This window comes from Saccoglossus kowalevskii, chromosome 18 (assembly GCF_978046115.1).
Source record: "Saccoglossus kowalevskii chromosome 18, keSacKowa6.1, whole genome shotgun sequence".
In the NCBI taxonomy this organism is placed as follows: Eukaryota; Metazoa; Hemichordata; class Enteropneusta; family Harrimaniidae; genus Saccoglossus; species Saccoglossus kowalevskii.
The window spans coordinates 22,686,689-22,706,580 of record NC_140658.1 but is presented as its reverse complement, the minus strand read 5'-3'; the positions used below and the strand labels follow the sequence as shown (position 1 = coordinate 22,706,580).

Here is a 19,892-nt window from a genome sequence, read left to right as displayed (position 1 = left end):
CCATTATATATGAATCGCAGTTTTACGTGACATATTTGTCAGAGTAAGTTATCAGATCCGCCATTTGTTTTCTGTCAAAGTGTTATTGTATGCACAAGCCAATGACGTTGCGTATCATAAGCCGACTACGACGAGTCGCAAGCTGCTAGACTAACCAGACATGATATCACGTGCAGCAAACGACCAACAAAAGTCACCTACCTAAAAGTGCGATTACGTTATATTGGCCTGGGCCCAACGAGCCAAGCTCGTTCGATGATCGGACTGAGGCTACGTCATCGCCTTCAGGGGCGGGTCTTGTGTACGATGGACACCTAGATATTCCGAGAGAGAATTGTTTTCATAACATTGCAACTATGGAAACATCGCATGGTAGTTTTTTCAAATATTTATATATATATATTATACTATGACACAATTTTGACACGTGTGCCTTGTGTTCACATTGATGAGTGTGTTTGTTAAAACTGTGTTTAAAATTACACCTGTTGTATGTGTATTGTCAGTATTTTTTCTCTCGTTTTCTGTATTGTAAGGGTTGGGCCATGCATAACTCTTACTCATGTAGCATAATATATCAGCCATAATAAATATCCATAACATGACTGATCTATTAAGGGTTGATATATTAAGGGTTTTTTGATAGGTCATGTCAGCTGCGGAAATCCAGGATCACACGCTTCTGGCATAGTATGAATCACGAATATGACAAATGTCTTATACATTTGAACGTCAAAGACATTTTTTACTTTCAATAAAATAAATATGCATGAAGTTTTTTGATATTTATTAAAAATTTTCAAAATTGTTGTCCAGATCTTCAGCCAACGCAAAATTTTGTATAACTGTGTGGATAAGAAAACAAATCAAAGAAATGACATTGTACAAAATATTGCACCAACATTTTGTTAGATTGATACTTGATGATGAACATGTTACCTACTGAAGTAAACCGACTCGTATTTCACACGTCACACGTTCATTATGTACTAGTTAAATAACGGCCACGTGACGGTTACAGCATGGTGTGTCGAAACCAACAAGTGTCCATGATATATATATATATATATATCGACCAATCTAATTGCTGTGACCAGGTTTGAGTTTGAGTTATTTCACCAGAAAATATATAATAAATAATATAAACAATAATAATAATTATAATTATAATAACAGTAATTCTGGTGAGGACCACAGATATAGTTCATACGTTCATACAAACTAGTCTAGTCTGTGGCCCCATAATACAGATGTTATTATTTAAATGCATAGGTTACGGCATTTGACTACAGAAATTCTAAAACGCCCATTAGCCAATTCAAGACATTCATTGTACAAGATGAAGACGTAAACTTACCTCATTGGATCAGAATCGAAACTCGCCACGCTATCATTTGTATCGCTACCGTCGTCCAAACTACTGGCCCTGCTGAGACCTCGACCACGGTACACAGCGCGTTCTTCGGGGCTCACTTAAATTAAATGAAAGTTTGAATTATTTACCTAATACTTTTGATAAAAATTTACTACTGGTCGACTATTTAAGTTGATGCCTCACAACAAAACAAAACAAAAAACAATTATTTTACTTGAAGAAATTTAAAATTAAAACAATTGTATCAACGCTCGATTACAAACTCTATATAGTATATTCAAAGAACAAAATAATCTCAGAGTAAACATTCATTCATTGCAGTAATATATTTAGCATGAACAAGTTATAGAAGTTTACTGCCATCCCCATCCCTTCCTTCACTCCCTTCTTCCATTGAAAGATTGATTGATCCATTCATTCATTCATACATTAATTTATTTATTCAACAATGGCAGAATTCGGATGGTGGTGATTCGCACAAAATGAGAATAGAATAGAATAGAACAAGATGAGTTGCTGTTTCAGCAAGAATAAGAAAACAGCGATCATAAAGCTGAAGTTTGTGTAATATACAAATGAGGTTGTGCAACACCTCTAGCCGAATGACCGTGATGCAATGGTGCTTTGTTCCTGCAGTGCCACACCACATATTTGGTACATGTGTATAAGCATTTATTTGAGCTAACGAAAAGCACTTATAAAATAATTGTGGGTTGTGTTTATATTCTCGCGGAATATTAGAGACAACGTTCGAAAAAAGAATGGGGAGGCCTCATTGAGTTATGTGATATCATTTTCATCTAGATGTAGGTCGCGAAATTGTTGTCCAATTGAAGAGAAAAATTTCTTTCTTCCAGTATTTCGTGAACGATGATTGTACCAGGTTACATGCTGAGCGAGCATTTTTTTTAGCGAAGTTATGTCCAAGAACAAGTACCCGAATTATTTGGATTTAAGGAGTTGGGAGGAGTGGATACAGCATCGACACTTACTCCATGAATATCTACGTCGATTGAAAGAGATCGTATTCTCGCTGACGGATTTAGGGAATCCAATATCATTTAGACTTCTACGTGAGCTCATCATACGTTTATCCTTACCAGTCTCATCAAAGTACCTTTCTGCATAGCCATGAAAAAAGCAAAGCAACATGATTCATGAAAAGATTGTCAGATGCAACACCACGTGCACAATAATCCCTTGCAGATAGATGAAATAGTTACCCAAGATGCAGTGGTAACACATGCACAAACATAGAACCCGGAACTAAGCCCCACGAACATATGAGTAGCTACCAAGCAGTGAATTTCGAGTAACTGAGGAAGAGCGGCCGGGTCACAGTGAACATACGTTAATTCCGATTTAAAGACATCTTTAAACATATTAAACCAATTTGGACATATCTCTTGTACATGTATGATATTTAATCCGAGATTCAAGTCGTTAGATACGTCAATGGGTTGCTGTGTGATGAGAAACATCAATAGACAATGTACCTAAGTCGTGACTACTGACGGATCTCTTCTTGCTGTCGGGCTTCAAAGACGGATTTTTCGAGGTGGACAGCTTCTTCTTCAATATATCCTTGAGGCTACCCCTAAAACCTGTCTCAAAACAAAGATAGAACATCGTTTAATAAATCCAGTTATTGCTTTCATTTGCATTCGTAGTCTCCGCATGTTATGAGAACAATGCAGATGGTGCTGGAATAAAACACATATACATATATGTATAGCAACACCATAATATCGCCACTGTAATCCAATAGCAGCTAATGTTGGTACACAGAGCCGCAAATTGGTAATATACGTGTTCGTGTTTCCGAATAAGAGAATAAACTGCAATATAACAACACTGCAACATGATATTGAATTTGAAAGTATTAAATTCATTCTGCGCCATCGTACAAATACATGCAAGAAGATTAAAAACAAAACAAAAAACTTTTAATAATTTTACAATTCGACAAACTTTCAATAACAACAAATGTGTATAACCTTTTTCCTTTTGAGTTCTTGATGGAGATCCAGGTGGGCTTACACATTGGCTTTGATTATCTGAGAGTGTAAAATAAAATAAAGTAAGAACGTTATCGTTGTATGATTATGCAATGTATATTATGCCCGTACGTAATGACACTGTCATCAAATCGACGTATTTCATATCCGTGAAAAGTTCAGGATTCTCCCCAGGACATTATAGAGTAGGTGTTCTCGAGTCATATTCAAACAATTCGTGCTTGGTAGGCGTTACATTTCGGCCTTATCAGATCATCATTGTACAAGAGTTTCGATATTTGACTACAAGTTTACGATTTCTGTTTAAAAAAACGGAGGTAATATCGCTGCAATTGTGATTGAGAACTCATCACATTTAAAAAAGACATATTAAATAACCCCGGGAAATGTCTTCCCTCTAGGCTACGGAGAGCAATACAATGGAGTGTTAGATTGAATCGTCTCATTTGTCCGGAAATAAATTTACACTTAGTTATATTTTTATATATAAAATCATACTTCTAACAGTAACCAAAGTTAATTAGGATTTATCCATTTTAATCTAATCACTAGTAAGATTAGCTACTTAATGGGTAGCGTGTGGTCATTATATCTGAATGTGTCATAGAAAGATTGTATAAAGGTATCCAAGTTATTCTGCTTGTAAGAGTGAGTGATCTAGACGTATACTAAATCTACAGATGCGCTGTATGTACCTTATTACCTATATTGTACTACCATAAATATCAAGATATAGAATATCGGTCGAGATAAATTATTCACATCATATTCTGAGTTCAAGGACTTGTATGACCGATAAAACCTAAATCATTCACGATCAATAAGCTAACACATCTTTCAAAATATGGTGGGTGATAATAAAAATTCATTCATCCTTGATGAAAATTCGTCCTTGATTTGTGAATTACATACAAATGCGTTTATCTCGTGCGGGGTTATTTTTGTCTGTCATTCTCATTGCACAATTCGTAAACATGACGGCATCCTGTAGGAATCGATACCCACTAAAATGTAATGTCTTTCTGGAGGCCCCAGGTTTGTTTTACACGAAGAATAGCTATATTTATACTATTTCCGGGAAACAGAAAATGACATAGCTTTCCAGTTTAAAGGTTCAAAAATATATGGATGTAAATATATTGCATTGTTGTTGATCCGTGTGAGCTAGCACACACTATTTTTTCTTTTATAGCGTGTTGGTAAGAGCGCGACAAATCATGCATCTTTGGTAAGAATATTCACAGACGTGACACCATGGAATAAATGATTAGCCAGAATGTCACCACCCTTTCTAATTGTGGATTGATTTCAAGTACCACTAACAGATTCACAAGCTAAACTCCAATAATATGATGTCTTACAAACATACGTTTAATATATTTTTGAAAGATTTATTTATTGTGTGACTCGCTGAATGTGGTGAACTTCGTGGATAAATGGCTTATGCAGAGCTGGATAAATAAGCAATGACCTTATTCACATTTATTGTCACGAGCAGGTGATTAGAGAGTGTAACTATGACAACACATCTGATTACTTCTTCGTGACACATCAAGCTAATTCTATCGCTGCGGCATCAGGTTGGCATGATCCTTGAATCAAGTTACCCGTCCTTAGTTATTTATTAGAAGTGTGCACATCAGATTCTACTTGATCATACGCCGGCTACATCTCCATACAGTCCGCAGATTAATTTGAGTAGTAAGGTGTCTTAGAATATTACACGACTAATATATGTGGAAAAATCAATCGAATTGATCCACGAATTTGCGTCTTTTATAATGTTTTATAAATGTTTTAACTAAGCAACGCTTCCTTTCCTCCCCCTTCTCCTCCTCCTCCTTCCCCTCAACTATTAAATTCGGTAGATGGTTGCAACGATGTGTATTCACTGCATTCCTTGAGAATTGAAGTCGGGTTAGGTGGTATGGCACAGAACATATATGGACGAATCAAACTCGTGGTCCAAAAGATACACCACTGCATTAGGAGGGTGACTATTATGGGATAACTGTAGCAACAGTTAAATGTCAGACTACCTGATGGTACGTATTCTGTTTAATGTCAAGCTAAACACTTATATGTGTAATAATGGCGGGTTACATGAACACAACATGGTTCATCCATATAAGGCATTAAGGTCATTGTAGGCCACATCAAAAATACGTCATAATGTCGTCATATAGCTGTTGTTCAATGCCCCTCTCCAACCTCGATGATTCAGTTTTCATTTTGTAGTTTTGAGCAATCAAACAAAATGCAGTACTGTCGGTGGATTATGTATCCTCGGGGGCGGACATCCGGGCATGTTCACCTCCTGGCAACCCGCGGCGGTGAAAACAAAGGCCAAAAACTCGCAGAAAACGGTACTTTGGGATGATTGTTGAGACTCTTTTGAATGTAATAAGATTAGCCCTACGTGTGTAACATATATAAATTTGGTTGTTCGGGATTACTTCAAAGTTAAGTTTGTGTCGTTTTCTCGAATTTTCACCAACTCGACCGTCGTTCCACAGCAGCGCGCACAGAGCCCATAGAAATGCATGTACAGTGGTGCGCGTCGTAGCAACGTGGGACGTCTTGTGACGAAGCTCCGCCCCCGAGGATTGAGAAAATATTTCCTACGTCAGAGGTGACCTTGTTGACGTTATTTTCTAATGTTAAAAATAAAAGTAATGTTATATGACACATTTTGGTTTCTACCTTGACGTTAAATTCGTTAAAGTCATTGAGAAGATAATAGACGTCTCAGTTTACCAAGAGATCGGAAGGGATATATGATCAACAACCAGGTGTCTCCCAACAAAAGAGCGCCCTCATGCTGTCAATTATCGCAACTCAATGTTGTTTACTCACGGTTACACAACCGTGAGTATTCCGACACTTACTCAGCTTAGTAAGTGATAGTTTACTGAATGCATTCTTTCACTTCGAGAAAAGACACTTTGAACCACGCATTGATTCGAAAGTTAGAATATACTCATGTCATTTTAGTGTATACATAGTTACAATATTGAAAAGTAAAAGCCAACAAAATCTTACATAAATTTGATTTTGACACACATTTTTGGAGATATCTAAAATTTTGGATGGTAATTTTTTTTCATCATCTTAGAAAATGACATCTGTTATTTGAAGTTTTCAAGAATATGTTTATTTGTTGTTGTTGTACTTTAAAGTTGATACAGTACAGTTTCCCACGTGCCGACTTACAGTCTCGACATATAGATTTTTTCTATTATTTTGAATTCTATCGCATCTGATTAGCGCAGCGCGGCAACTTACCGGCGGTCATTTGCTGTGTTCAGAATCTATCTAATAGTACAACGCAGCTAGCATCAACATGAATATAGATGCGAGAGCACACTAGGCCGCCACTCTCACGTCGCTATGACAACCTACCTGTTAAAGGATGTTCTGGAGCAGCCAACGACCGATTGCGAAGTGTCAAGCTCCCAGCGCTCGATGGATTCGATGAACAAGAACGCTCACCTTCAGGATAAAACAGAGAAATAATTAAGAGGGATTGTACGTGGCCTCCTATAGCTCGGGGACATACATGGGGTAATCCCATTTCATTTCCGTTAATGTCTGCTTTTTAATATATGCAAGTGTGGCAAGCATTTCTGTACCTTAGAAATATATGTCGCAATTCACTCACTGCATCCCAATAACGCGTAGCTACGATGCTAGTAATATCTCAGCAACCTTTCATATATTTGCAAACGTCACACCGAGATGTTATTGGCCAGTTTAAACGCTGCACGCGGGATCTGGGGGTCGCCATAATCACGCGATTGCCTATGTTCACCTTTATAATATTTTTAAATCAACCAAATTTAAATACAGTGAATAATTGCTTATCTCTTACTAACACTGTTCTTACGTTTTATTGAGCATTGCTCGGATTTTATTCCAAGTTGAGCACGGTGATTTTGTGTATTTTCATAATGAACAATATATTTTATGACCCATCAGTTTATTTTATTTTATCTGTTTGAGTATATGGGTTTATTTAAGTTGTTTAAAGACTATACTTATTAAATCCCGGCAGTTGAAGCATTCACACCACAGTATAACATTTTGCATTTAGTATTATAAACATTCAATCTAGGTGGTGCCCTCGAGTAAAAAAAGCAAAATAGTATACTTGTAGTTTTCCATTGTTGTATGGATACTATTTGATACCAAAATCCCGAAGCCTTGGGTTTTTGAGTGGAATTTTGGTGAAAACGAACTAGTTTTGAATTGGCGGACTGATACATTTATAGTGAGGAGTAAGTTGGGTCAACTTTATTAATTTTCAAATTTTAGTTGAATCGGTTTCACTTTTTGAACTTTCAACATGAATATGATGTTTTAGGGCTTACTATAGATTTTAACATCTAGATAAGTCACCTTTTTTAATATGTTACCTTTTTAACTTGACTCCTTGGCTCTGTGTGTTAAATAGCTCCGCTTTTCAAGTTTTCAGAATGCTAAAGACGGAGAGTTTAATTGTAATGCAGCCCCTGTACCTAGCGTCGAAATGTAAAACCGATTTAGGGATGATTTGTTGAATTTTAATTTTGTTTATATTATTTGATAGTTTTCATCGACAATTAGCGACGGGGTAGCGGGAATTGTTTCCATGGCAGTTTCGAATTTTAAACGAACCATGTCGGATTATTGAAATGAATCATCGTCAACAATTTAGGTAACATTGTCGAAATTGTTTCATTATTTTCTACCATCCTTCCGTATACAGCCGGAACACAGATGTAGCTACTGTGTCTTATATCAAATCAAAGATGGAATCGTGCGTTTTCTAACGCTTTTTTGAAGATTCTAGAGGCGAATTACATCGGCGGCGCACGAGATCTGGAGTATCATGTTACCACACTAGCCGATGTGTTCCTTGTAGCGTAGCACGTTCTGACTTTAATAATAACGGATATAGCACTGGCAGAATCAACTTGGATACGTCAGTTAGTGTAGTAGTACGTTAACTCTTTATACTTTTCTTTCCTTGCTTCAAATTTGATCAACAAATTGACGTGCGCAAACAATTGGAAATATGGATAATTTCGTTCCAAACATATTGAAATAACAAACCAGAAACAGACGACATTGCACGACTACTGTGAGAACTGAATACACCAGGCAAAACAACTGCATAGTAAGATGTGAACTACAAGCCTAGAATATATATAGAATATATATATATATATATATGGTGTTCCATTCACTTTACCTCAGGAATATCGGGTGAGCCACCGCGTAATGTCTAAGCTAGTAAAATCTATCGGCACAAGTGCGTCTTCAGTGTCACGTTATATTGTGTTCATCATAAATACGTAATTTGTTCATGATATAATCAATAATTTATGTCGATTTATAACATGTATCATTCAACGCGATACAGCCATATTCTCGATATTTCCTGTCGGTCATCTGATCCGTCCTTGAAATTGAAAACAGCGCGGCGTCATCGGCTGACAATATCAAAGAAAAAAAGACGTCGATGATGTGACCATATCATTTTTGACTCCCGTGTGCGAAACACACAAAAAGGGAGTATTTGCAGTTAGTGTGCGTGTGTGTCCGTCTGTTACATTGATATCTCAAGAACCATATGCTCGTTTTTGATGAAACTTGATGCATTGGTTAATTTCCCATGAATATTAATTACCTAATTTGTATATTAATTACCTAATTTGCATGATAATTAGCCAATGTTTAGCTGCTCCATGACTGTTCCACTGATATCTAAAGAACCACTCATTGGATTTTGATGAAACTTTGTACATAAGTACTGTGGGGCAATATGCAGACCTGATTAGTTTTGGGTAAAAATTTGTTCATATAAATTACTTGTATGATGATCAGTCAATTTTCGGCGTTTCCACTGATATCTCAATTACTAATCATCTCATTACAATGAAACTTGATACATAGATGTCATTTCACAATGCACAGACCGGTTTTGCTTTGGTTTAATATCTGTGCATTTTTATTACCTAATATGCATAATTAGTATTTTTGGGGGTTCCGCTGATATTTCTAGTTGTAATCGTTACATTTCAATGAAACTTGGTACTTAGATGCTCTAGGACTATGCACAAACCTAGTTAGTTATGGGTAAAAATCTGTACATATTAAACACCCAATTTGCATAATGATAAGTCAATTTCTGGCTTTTCCACTGATATATTCAGTACTAATCACATTACAATGAAACCTGGTACATATATGCCATAGGACAATGCACAGGCCTGATAAGTTTTGGGTTAATATTCGTGCATATTAGTTACCTAATTTGCATAATTAGTATTTTTTTTGGCTTTTCCCCTAATTTGATTTTTTTGAGTGTTGATGTGCCCTGGACCAATACACAACCCTGATTAGTTTCGGGTTGAAATCTATTCATATAAATTGCTTAATTTGCATAATAATTATCCAATTTGTTTCAAAAATCAATTATTGCATCTATGCATTATTTTGGGATTGAAATTATAACTAATTGCAGAGTTTGCACAATGTACATAATCATCACATATCATTAAAATTTGATTCAGAGATGCTCTGGGGTAATCCACAGACATGATCAGTCTAATAATGAAAAGCCACAGATGTATTAAAAATCAAATGTATTTTCTGTAAGTATTATAAACTTTAATAATGTCGAACACATTGTTTCTCAAATAGCAGACAAATATTAGTTGCCAAGCTTCTTGTTTGGAGGGCTAATTATTTTTTTTAACATGTCTCCAATACTTTCTAACCGCAAACCGGAACCGGAAACAAAATTGCTCAGCACTGTCTTTGAGTAACTGGTGGCATAATTGAAAAATTTATCACATGAACCTGTGCGCCGATAATAGTTTGTTCTTTCATTTATTTTATTTATTTCATTTTGTTAAATACTCGGTAGCACACTGTGAGTAGCTATTCCAACGGATTTGGGTAATTCACGAATATGCGGAGTCACCCAAAATTCGACTTTTCAATCATCGTGTCGTGATTCGCCGTTCCGCGCTTCATGAATTACGAGTACCCTAACGCGAAGGTAACAGCACACAGGGCCGACAGCCGCTCCCGTCATACTTCAAATAGGGATGGCGCCAGCAGGAATATAATCTTTTTTTTTGACACTGCTGAAGGGGCAGCCAGTCACGAAGCGGGTCGCGGAGTCGAGCCCTGCCGCAATCTGCCTTGTAATCAGGGTGCCGATTTGTAATACCAGCACTATACCAGGTTATAACTATCTAGTATGATTACGAAATTCAAGTTTATAGATGAAAGTAAAAATCTCACACGGAATGGAATGGAAAGTGCAAGTTCGTAACATGTGTTAGGTACAAACACCAAATGACCTATTTACTATACCCACGGGAGACGCTCGTACGGAGACGTTATCTGTAAAGTAAACCATACCACGAAAATGTATCTAGGCCGACGATATCGGTTAATTCTAACACCATACACTAGAATAAAATGATGAAAGTATGAGTTCATCGTATGTGTATTCTCCCAGTCTACATCTTCACCTTACGAAAGACGTCACCAAGTATGACGTAATGTGATTAATTATTTATGAGTCGCTCGCTTTTAAATATTTTATACAACAGGCAGCAAATGTCTTTTGCAGATGTAAAAAAAACACATTTGCAGATGTAAAAAAAAAAACGAAATCCATGCAGCCGTGAAACAACACCACATATACAATATAACATTGACGCGATTTAGACAAACGTAACTAAATATAGTATATTTGCGTTAAAAAAAAAATGAATACCGCGCCCCAAGCGTAGCAACATCGAATGACAGACACATCTAGATTAAGTATGCCGACGTCGACCTACTTGTACTGTCGCCTTCTTTGGTGGAATCCCTAGACGAGCGTCGATTACACGATGCTCCGTTCTCATCGACGTTCAATTCGTCGAGCTTTCTCAGAAGGGGTTTAATATTTTTCGCCCCCGGGAACTCTTCCTCCTCGCTTTGTTCCTCTGTAGTTAACGATAGACATTTCGCAATTGTTATACGTGTCGAAAAAATAAATGTGCATTTCATTTGCAAAACATGTCCCACGTTGGATCTCATCTTCATCAGTATTACTGCTTTACTTTACGTTAGCATCTGTGCATGAGATACTTTTTTGTATAGATATGAACACTGGCTGAAAACGCCGGAAAGGTAATAACGCCCACATTGGAAGATTGCTGGGGGTGTATCATAAGTTCCATTCAAATAGTTTGTTTAATTATTATACTAGGAAGACTAGTACATTCTGGTTGCAATTTTGCACGTTGGGATTACCCACGAATTGCCTTATTGTCTTGTTATTTTTTGTCGCATTTTAAATAAGTGAAAATGTGTCCTTCGCAATTCGCAAGTGAGCATAAATCAAGCAAGACGTTCGAGATAAAAATGTACTTAAAACGCGCAACATTGCAGTTTCCCGGATTGCAAAACAAAATGCATCTCGCTTCACGAAAGTGCATATTTATCGGGTTGCCAACACATGCAATTTGTAGCTTGGTATAGGTAGAACAAGACCTTGACGTTGAAACGTGGCAGCCATGTACGCATCCATCGTACCTATTAGTTGTCTGAGTTCGAACCCACCGAGCATGTAGGAGTTTCAGTGGTATGTTAATTTCACAATTGGACCTACATGCCCAGGAAATACGTTTCAAAATGCTCGTGAGCCTGAGTTCAATCACGTACCCACACAACGCCTCACTAACACTACATTTACAAGCAGATACCTCAAATGATTTCTTTTTTGTTGGAATATGCTTACTAACACGATTAGTGCCCTCAAATGTTACACCAAGAATGGATAACCTACTAGTAAAAGTATATTTTGGAAATTTGAAACGAGCAGGTGACATGTCCGAGATGGGACAGTACCGGCCAGTTGTTCCAATGAACATGCTCGGGAACAAGGGCCGTTTATTCACGGTGTTATAGGTCGGCCTATTATGAGGACAAGAAAAAAATGCGTCTCTTGTCAAGAAAGTCGATCCGCGCATGCGTGAACAAGACACTGCGCCACCAACGGAAAGCACATTCTACAAAACCCAATCCAATCCAAGCTTGGCTATTTTAGACCAATATTTGGACTAATATTTGGACTAATACTAGTAAGTAAAACCGCCTGAGGGCATATAATTTAGTTCCCCGGCACATCCTCGTCAACATTTTGTTTTCCTCAGTACCCAAGAGGAAAACATTAAATCTGAATAATCTGAGAATGTCGTCTGTGGGAAAACTACCACCAAACGACCCCCTCCAATGTAATCACCCACCTGGAGGCGGCTCGCTTATGGACATCGAACGTTGCATGCGTTCACGCATTCTAGCATGGTACATGACTGCTTGCATGGTTTTCTCCATCCGTTGGCATGGTGACACCTTCCGTACCGAAGTTGGCGACGGCTTTGGTAGAGGTGGACTGTTTTCATCATGTTCCGCTAGGTCGTACCACCTGGGTTCGTTGCCGGCATCACGTAAATCAATAAGTACCTTGAGAAAAAGAAAAAAAGAAACCTTGAAAGCAATATTCGCAATAAGCTGGCGTATAAAAAACAGTATCTCAATTTTCGCCAGGGTAAAGCCTCGCCGTGTTGTGTTCGCTGTGGGTCCTATGCGTTGTATGCCGGACAATATGCAGCATGCACAATAAAGTGTACAACGCTGGGGCTTTTCTCATAAACGTATTTATAAAAATAATTGTAAAAACCGATCACCAACTATTTAATAAGAATTCAAACATTTTAATAGTGCATCAAGAGCTAAACATTGTCTACGCCTATATTGCGCGCATGCCTTCCCGTTACACGGCAACTACGACCGCCCACTTATTCAAAATTAGCCGCTAGCATATTGATTAATGTTAAAGTGACTCATTAATATTAATCAGAACTAACAATACGATTGGTCAATTTGAATTTTTGAATCCTTAATTTAGAAAAATGTATACTTTAAAAACCATTATAACGATCCCATCTTTTTGCCCTTCACTGTAAAATACATTGTTTATTTAATATGATGAAAGCCCGAATTCATTTTAATGCAAACATTTTTACACGCGTTTTCTACGTTCATGAGGTCTACACGACGCGATACGACGGGACAGTTACCGCTTTATTTACTTATAATTAAACAATGTAAAATGTTCTTTGAAATTGGTGGAACGTAAGAAAAATATCCACAGCTTAACATAGCAGATGGAAGATTGAAAGCATTAGAAATCCCTACAGAGGCAAGCGTAGCGTATTGACCATTGTGTACGTAACACAATCTCCGGAAGGCATTCGAAACGATTGGTTACGTATTGCTTCGATCACAGAAGTAGAGCGATGGTTTGTAGTTGGAAACCATGGGTAACGGGTATAACGATATACAAGAATATCATGTACCTCCACGTCAATAGTAAATAATTAACGAACAAATGTAGAAGAACATGAGAGACAGTTTTTTCAGTTTGGTTAGACAAGCATGCGATCCAACCAGTCGGGTATGTACTGTCATATCCGACGTCACGCTCTTGAGTTTAAGTACAGGCGCGAAGTACGCATGCGCACGTGACAAGAATAATGCAATACGATTTGTAGCCCTAGATTTTATGTTTTTCACCTATAATTGGGTTTTCAATTCTTGGCATTAGTATTATATCGTTAAGTGAAATTTCTAAAACAACATTTCATTCTTTCTCATGTGCCCAGTAAGCGACCTTAGATGGAAATGGCCTCAGAGTTATCGTTCAGAACGAGAGACACGAGACTTGTCTTCAGTGGCGGATCTAGGGGGTCCGGTCCCCCGTTGAAAAATGTATTAAATTTGTTTTTGTATAATATAAAAAAAATCACTAACTTAGTCTGGCGATTTTAAAGTTTGCCCCCCCAAAAAATCCTGTATCCGCCCCTGGTCTTGGCTCTTCAAATAGCGACCGTGATAGGGGGACTATGTGCGACCTGATCAAAATCTGGGCCAGACTCGGGCGAATAATTGCTGTTAATTGCCTACTTAGCACATGCCAATAACCTAGGTGAGTGGATTATTTTAGTGACACATACTGTGGTTCAGTTCCTTAGGTGTCAATCATTTCTGAGTTTTCAAATCTTTTTCACACATTTCAATATTTCTGCTTCAATATTAAGGAGAGTATTTTTCACTTTCTAAGTAGAAAAACCCAAAACGCTGTTTCTGACAAATCCGGAATTCACGTGGTCGCAAAGTATTGTGGGTAAGTCGAAGTTTACTACCAAATGAACCATACGACTTACCTCTCCCATAAATTGACTCAAAGTAACTGGTTTGTCGTCCCATACAGTAAACTCTATAGAATGGTGCTCTAACTGCAAAGAAATCAATACATAACATTCAATAAACTGTACCTTCGTGTCACTCCTCACAAAAGAGGTGAACACAGTTACCGCCCTGGAAGTGTTTCCCTGCTGTGCTGATAAGTTCCGCTAAAAAGATCGAGCGTCACAATTTTTTTAAAACTACTGGGCGTGTGTGTGATGCATGCTGGGAAATAACTTTCCACAGAGTTTAATGGGAACAGCCTACCTCTAAGGTTGATACGTTCGGATAAACAAAAGTCTTGTTCCAGCAAGGGTTGGTTGACGCATGCGTACTGTCTGTACGGAATCGCAACAGCTCTCTGTTGATTACATTGAAAAAAAAAATGTATAAGTGGTGAACTACTAGGATTGTCTTTAATGACAAGGAGCTGCTCTGGTACAAGTAAATTGGTTATATAGGTGAATTATAACTTTTGGAGATACACTGTAGGTACTTATAACGTTAGTTAAAAAACAGCAGCGCTGGCGGATCCAGAAATTTGGTAACGGGGGTCGCGATACTGCTATCCTTCATGACGTTGCCGAGGAGATTTTTTTGGCCATAGAACGTAGAACACTTTCCTGGGGTATTTGAAACCAAAAATTGTCATTCCAGCTCAGCAGCCAATCAGCGACGGCCTTACAGTTAGATGACAATTTCGGTTTCAAATACCCCGGGAAAGTGTTCTATGTTCTTCGTGTAATTAGGTGTTCGTATTTAAGGGATTTTTCCACACAAGAACGACGAATTCGGCCGAATTTTGTTATTGGCCGCCTTAATATTTCTCCCAACGGTTCGTATTTCTGTGAAAGATTGGCATTTTTGTCCTGATTTTCAGGAATCTGAAAAATACGTTTCACAACTTATCTAATATCCCTCAATGGTCAGCACCGATCTCGAGATATGTTGTGACAACGTTGCCTGTGAGTTGTTATGAAAAGGAACATATACACGTATATTTAAATACGACAGCAACGAACAACGTCGTATTTTTCGGTTGGAACGACCGGTTCTTGTCAACCAGTCACTGCGCACGAGCGCAAAACGAAAACACGAACAGAGGAACGCACCTGACGACCACCACCCTTTATAGAGGATAAAATGTAATGCATTAAATTCTCACCTTCTATGCGGTAATAAATACACCTTTACGTAAGGATTGGGCATCTGCTGCTCGCCAACACTAGTCTGTCTAACGGGTAAGTTTTCGGCCTGGAACACACTGATAACTAGCTCCTCGTCTTCCTCATTGTGCAATAACGATAACTGCAGCCGACCAGATATAGTGGCCCTCGCTGCCTGCAAGTCGACCTGTATCAGCAGAGCATACCTGTTAGTTGACTTTTATCACCAACTCAGTCTACCAATTGCAAATTTTAGTCACGTGGTATTTTCCATCCGAGTACCTCATCAAATTCAGCCTTATTTTGCATCCTCGTTCATTAATAATATAATTGTGTAATTATCACTAAATATCCGCTCCTAAATATATTTGTTCTATGACCTCGAAATTAGGAGAAAAATATTAAATTTTTATTTTAATTAAAAAAAAAAGTTCAGTGGCGATTTTAGATGGCGGCGGACACAAATACAACCGCACCCGTTTCTGAAGTCCCGCAATCGCGATTCGAACTCATTCTGGCGCCCTAGTGTCTCGGAAGTGTCTGGGAACGGATGCCAGGCACGAGACCAATAATGTTCAATAGCGTCAACTGTGGTAGACGCATTGGACAGTAAAATGTATAAGCGCTGCCACTGAAATGAGACGAACGTGATAAATAACGCCAAATACACACAGTATTAATAATTTGTGTACTGCATGCGTATCTTGGGGCGTATCTAAGCACATACAACAATCACGCTGTTATAAGGTCGGTACGTTCGAACAGACAAAAACCTTCCGCAGAATGATAATAGCTGTATTATATAATTGAAAAAAAACACGTGAAACTAATCGGCGGTAATATGCTAAATATAAAGAATTGGGAAATGATGCTAACGTACCGGAGACTTAGGAAGTTTTCTTCTTGGCGTAGTTGGAGAGTGTAACATCTCTTTATACTGGTCTTCACTAACCTGACTTGCCAAGCCTGAAATAAATATTATACATCATATAATACTGAGGTTACTTCGCACGCCAAGCTACTGAGGTTACATCATACAATACTGAGGTTACATCATACAATACTGAGGTTACTTCATACAATACTGAGGTTACATCATACAAAACTGCAATTATAAAATAACTAAAACTCACTCGCTCGCGTCTGGTGAATGGCCTTCTGCATTGTCTGGTTGGAATTTTCACAGTTGTCACTTGACTTTCTGTCTAACGGTTCATGGGTGGCACTGGAAAAGACACACATTTAGTAAATATCTCAAGAGACAATAAACAGTATTTCTCCTGTATCTACGATTGATTCATAACAACATCAGTTAATCACGGACCTGATTTTCTATTACAATTTGACAGATTTCACGTCATCAGTGGGGTAGTATTTGGAAGTATACATTTTACACAAAAACGAGAAAGGTGCATGATAATAAATTTTAAAACTTAAAAAGTTATAAAAATTCCAGATTTATAAAATCGCAGTTAAATTATATACCTCACAGAAGAAGCGTAAGAGAAGAAGAGAAACTACAAAAGAAAATTAAAATGTTTGTTCTACAGACTATAATGTAATTATTTTAATGTCGTGATTTAGTTATCTTTAAGTTAACATAAAGGTTGCCATGTGTATCTCTGGCACAGTAACAACATATTCCACAGATTTTGAAATAGTTTAAGATCATTAATTTTGTTTTTCTACCACTCTTTCTTCTATATGGCGTGTGTTTGCATGAGGTGTTTGAGCTTATTCCATGTAACGTACACGTGCAAGCTAGCACGGCTTCAAATGGAAATAAAATATGTTTTTGTCATTACACAAATGAGTACAATATATAGAGGTAGTCATTTAGCATAGCTCGTTTAAAAAAAAACAGCCCAGTATGACAATACTAGTCCTCTAGTCACAAATGAACTAGTCTAGAGTGATTTACAAACAACACGAAGCAATTTTTTTTACCTCACAACCAGAGGGTTAATTTATGAGGGCCAGTGTGTTATTACCACGCAAAGCAGTATTCACCGAGTCTCAACGCATCGCTTCATTCGATTAATACTTCATATCCCCCACGAGATACAGCTTAGTATCTCATTTCCGAACTACAGTATGAATTCCCAAGTCTCTCGATGCTAAAGGTACAGACAGATAGTCCATATCAAGAACACAATAACCATGTAAACAGTCTTTCCAAACAGAATAAACAGAGCGACCTAAATTAAAAGGCGAACTAGTTCAACCTAATCAAATTTGTTATTATACCGAATTATTTTGTTCACATTTTCCTCAGAGTGATTAAATGTCAATGGTAGAATAACAAAAATGACAATTTTATAGAGGTTGGTTCGAAGAAGAAGCCATATTAATAAAAGGTACTAGACAAATTGGTTTTGGGCTTTACAATTAATGTACTTTATTAAACATTGACAATTTTCAGAAAGCAGACAAAGTACACCGCATTTAACAATAGTAGGATTACTAATACAGCAGTCAAATCTATATGACGTATGACGTATATGTGACATCACACAGAACAACAACGCAGAAATATACATATAAATTGATGGCATAAACAAAGAGATCCGTATTGTAAGTATGTTTCATTGTTAATATTATTGTGTCATTGGATTTTGAGTTTATTTGTTCGGTTATCGTGATTCTTTTACAATTCACAGCTTAGTCCCTGGTTCCATAAAACGTGTTGCGCAAAATAAATAAAATTTAGTTGAACGAGGATGGTTGACGAAACATGAATATAACATACATCATAAATATATGATCATAGCATTAATATAACATTACTTCCCCCGATTATTCTATGATGACAGTGAAAGTATAAACCAATCAATGTTTGCAGAACAGGACAAGAACATACCCTCTAGATTATCACACACCCCTCACATTGAACCAATTTATCATGAATAAAACTGTGAATATTAACAAAAATAACAGCTAATTATGTATATGAGAGAATTGCCATTTAACCCCTTGAATGGCATAGCGCCACCAATAAAACAAACCCGTATAATTTGTTCAGTAATTGTTGATGTAAATCTATGGAGTTATTTATTTTGGGTCAAGATTTTGGTAGAAACTTGGTCATAAATAAAAATACCAAGAATTTATATATTTTGAAATAAATTGAACACACAATATATTGAGGTAAAAAAGTTCAATAATTTCACATAATAAACCGATGAATATTATTATGCAAATTATGACCAACTTTCTTAACAACTATGAGTAGGCTTCTTACTTAACAAATAATTATGATAAAATATAAGAAAACTTCAACATGAACATATAGAGATACCTTGGCTTGTACGCGACCAGTAGATTGACTTCCTCGTCAGATTCATTGATAGCCATTTTGACCTCTTCAAATGTTTTGTTGATGAACGACAGTCCATTCCACTCAAGGATTTGATCACCTGACAAATTAAAATTGATGATACAGTAATTAGAAACTCGATGAGCGTCAAATGATGCGTATCATCTTCTAGTTAAAGACGAATAACCCAATGTTTTTATCACAGATAAAACGCAATATAAATCACAATGTTCTAATCTACAATAATTAATTAAATGTAAACAACGTTTTACATGGTCCCGAGACAAAACAATTCATAAGGAAAGTCATATAATAATACATTTATATTAGCGCAAACGTGAATTATCATAATAGAAACGCAGTTTTAATATTGCAATAATACACTTGGCATTGGTGGAAGCGATGAGATCATATCTGTGATTACATATGTGTATTATATATGTTTATTTTAGATCACTTATGTATATATGCAATCCAGTTAAAGTATATTCGGGCAAACGCTTCTGAAGTGAGCCGATTATATGATTTCATGAGCAATAGAGCATTATACATGTGCCCGTTATTTTGATATAATTTATAATCATAGAAAAAAACATACACACATTAAACAATATGTCTAGTGGATAGATACTCTGTGATTCACACTCGTGCTTCCCACTAGCTGATAGCTGTTACCTATACACGATCATAATCAAGACACGATTGGTTAGGAACTTTAA

General features: G+C 37.0%; 1 protein-coding gene across 1 annotated transcript in view; it reads right to left on the bottom strand.

Annotated features, from left to right (window-relative positions):
• The window catches only part of LOC144343746 (regulating synaptic membrane exocytosis protein 2-like), a 36,096-nt gene that overhangs the window by 1,456 nt on the left and 14,748 nt on the right, over nucleotides 1–19,892 (bottom strand). Inside the window, exons 8-21 of the mRNA XM_078006162.2 lie at nucleotides 19,156–19,273; nucleotides 16,991–17,082; nucleotides 16,738–16,823; nucleotides 15,857–16,044; nucleotides 14,959–15,052; nucleotides 14,670–14,741; nucleotides 12,690–12,906; nucleotides 11,238–11,384; nucleotides 6,796–6,885; nucleotides 3,373–3,432; nucleotides 2,872–2,979; nucleotides 2,368–2,496; nucleotides 1,358–1,472; nucleotides 202–296 (exon numbers count right to left, since the gene is read on the bottom strand). Coding sequence (XP_077862288.2) covers nucleotides 202–296; nucleotides 1,358–1,472; nucleotides 2,368–2,496; nucleotides 2,872–2,979; nucleotides 3,373–3,432; nucleotides 6,796–6,885; nucleotides 11,238–11,384; nucleotides 12,690–12,906; nucleotides 14,670–14,741; nucleotides 14,959–15,052; nucleotides 15,857–16,044; nucleotides 16,738–16,823; nucleotides 16,991–17,082; nucleotides 19,156–19,273 — 1,611 coding nt within the window. The remainder of the gene's footprint in view (nucleotides 1–201; nucleotides 297–1,357; nucleotides 1,473–2,367; nucleotides 2,497–2,871; nucleotides 2,980–3,372; nucleotides 3,433–6,795; nucleotides 6,886–11,237; nucleotides 11,385–12,689; nucleotides 12,907–14,669; nucleotides 14,742–14,958; nucleotides 15,053–15,856; nucleotides 16,045–16,737; nucleotides 16,824–16,990; nucleotides 17,083–19,155; nucleotides 19,274–19,892) is intronic.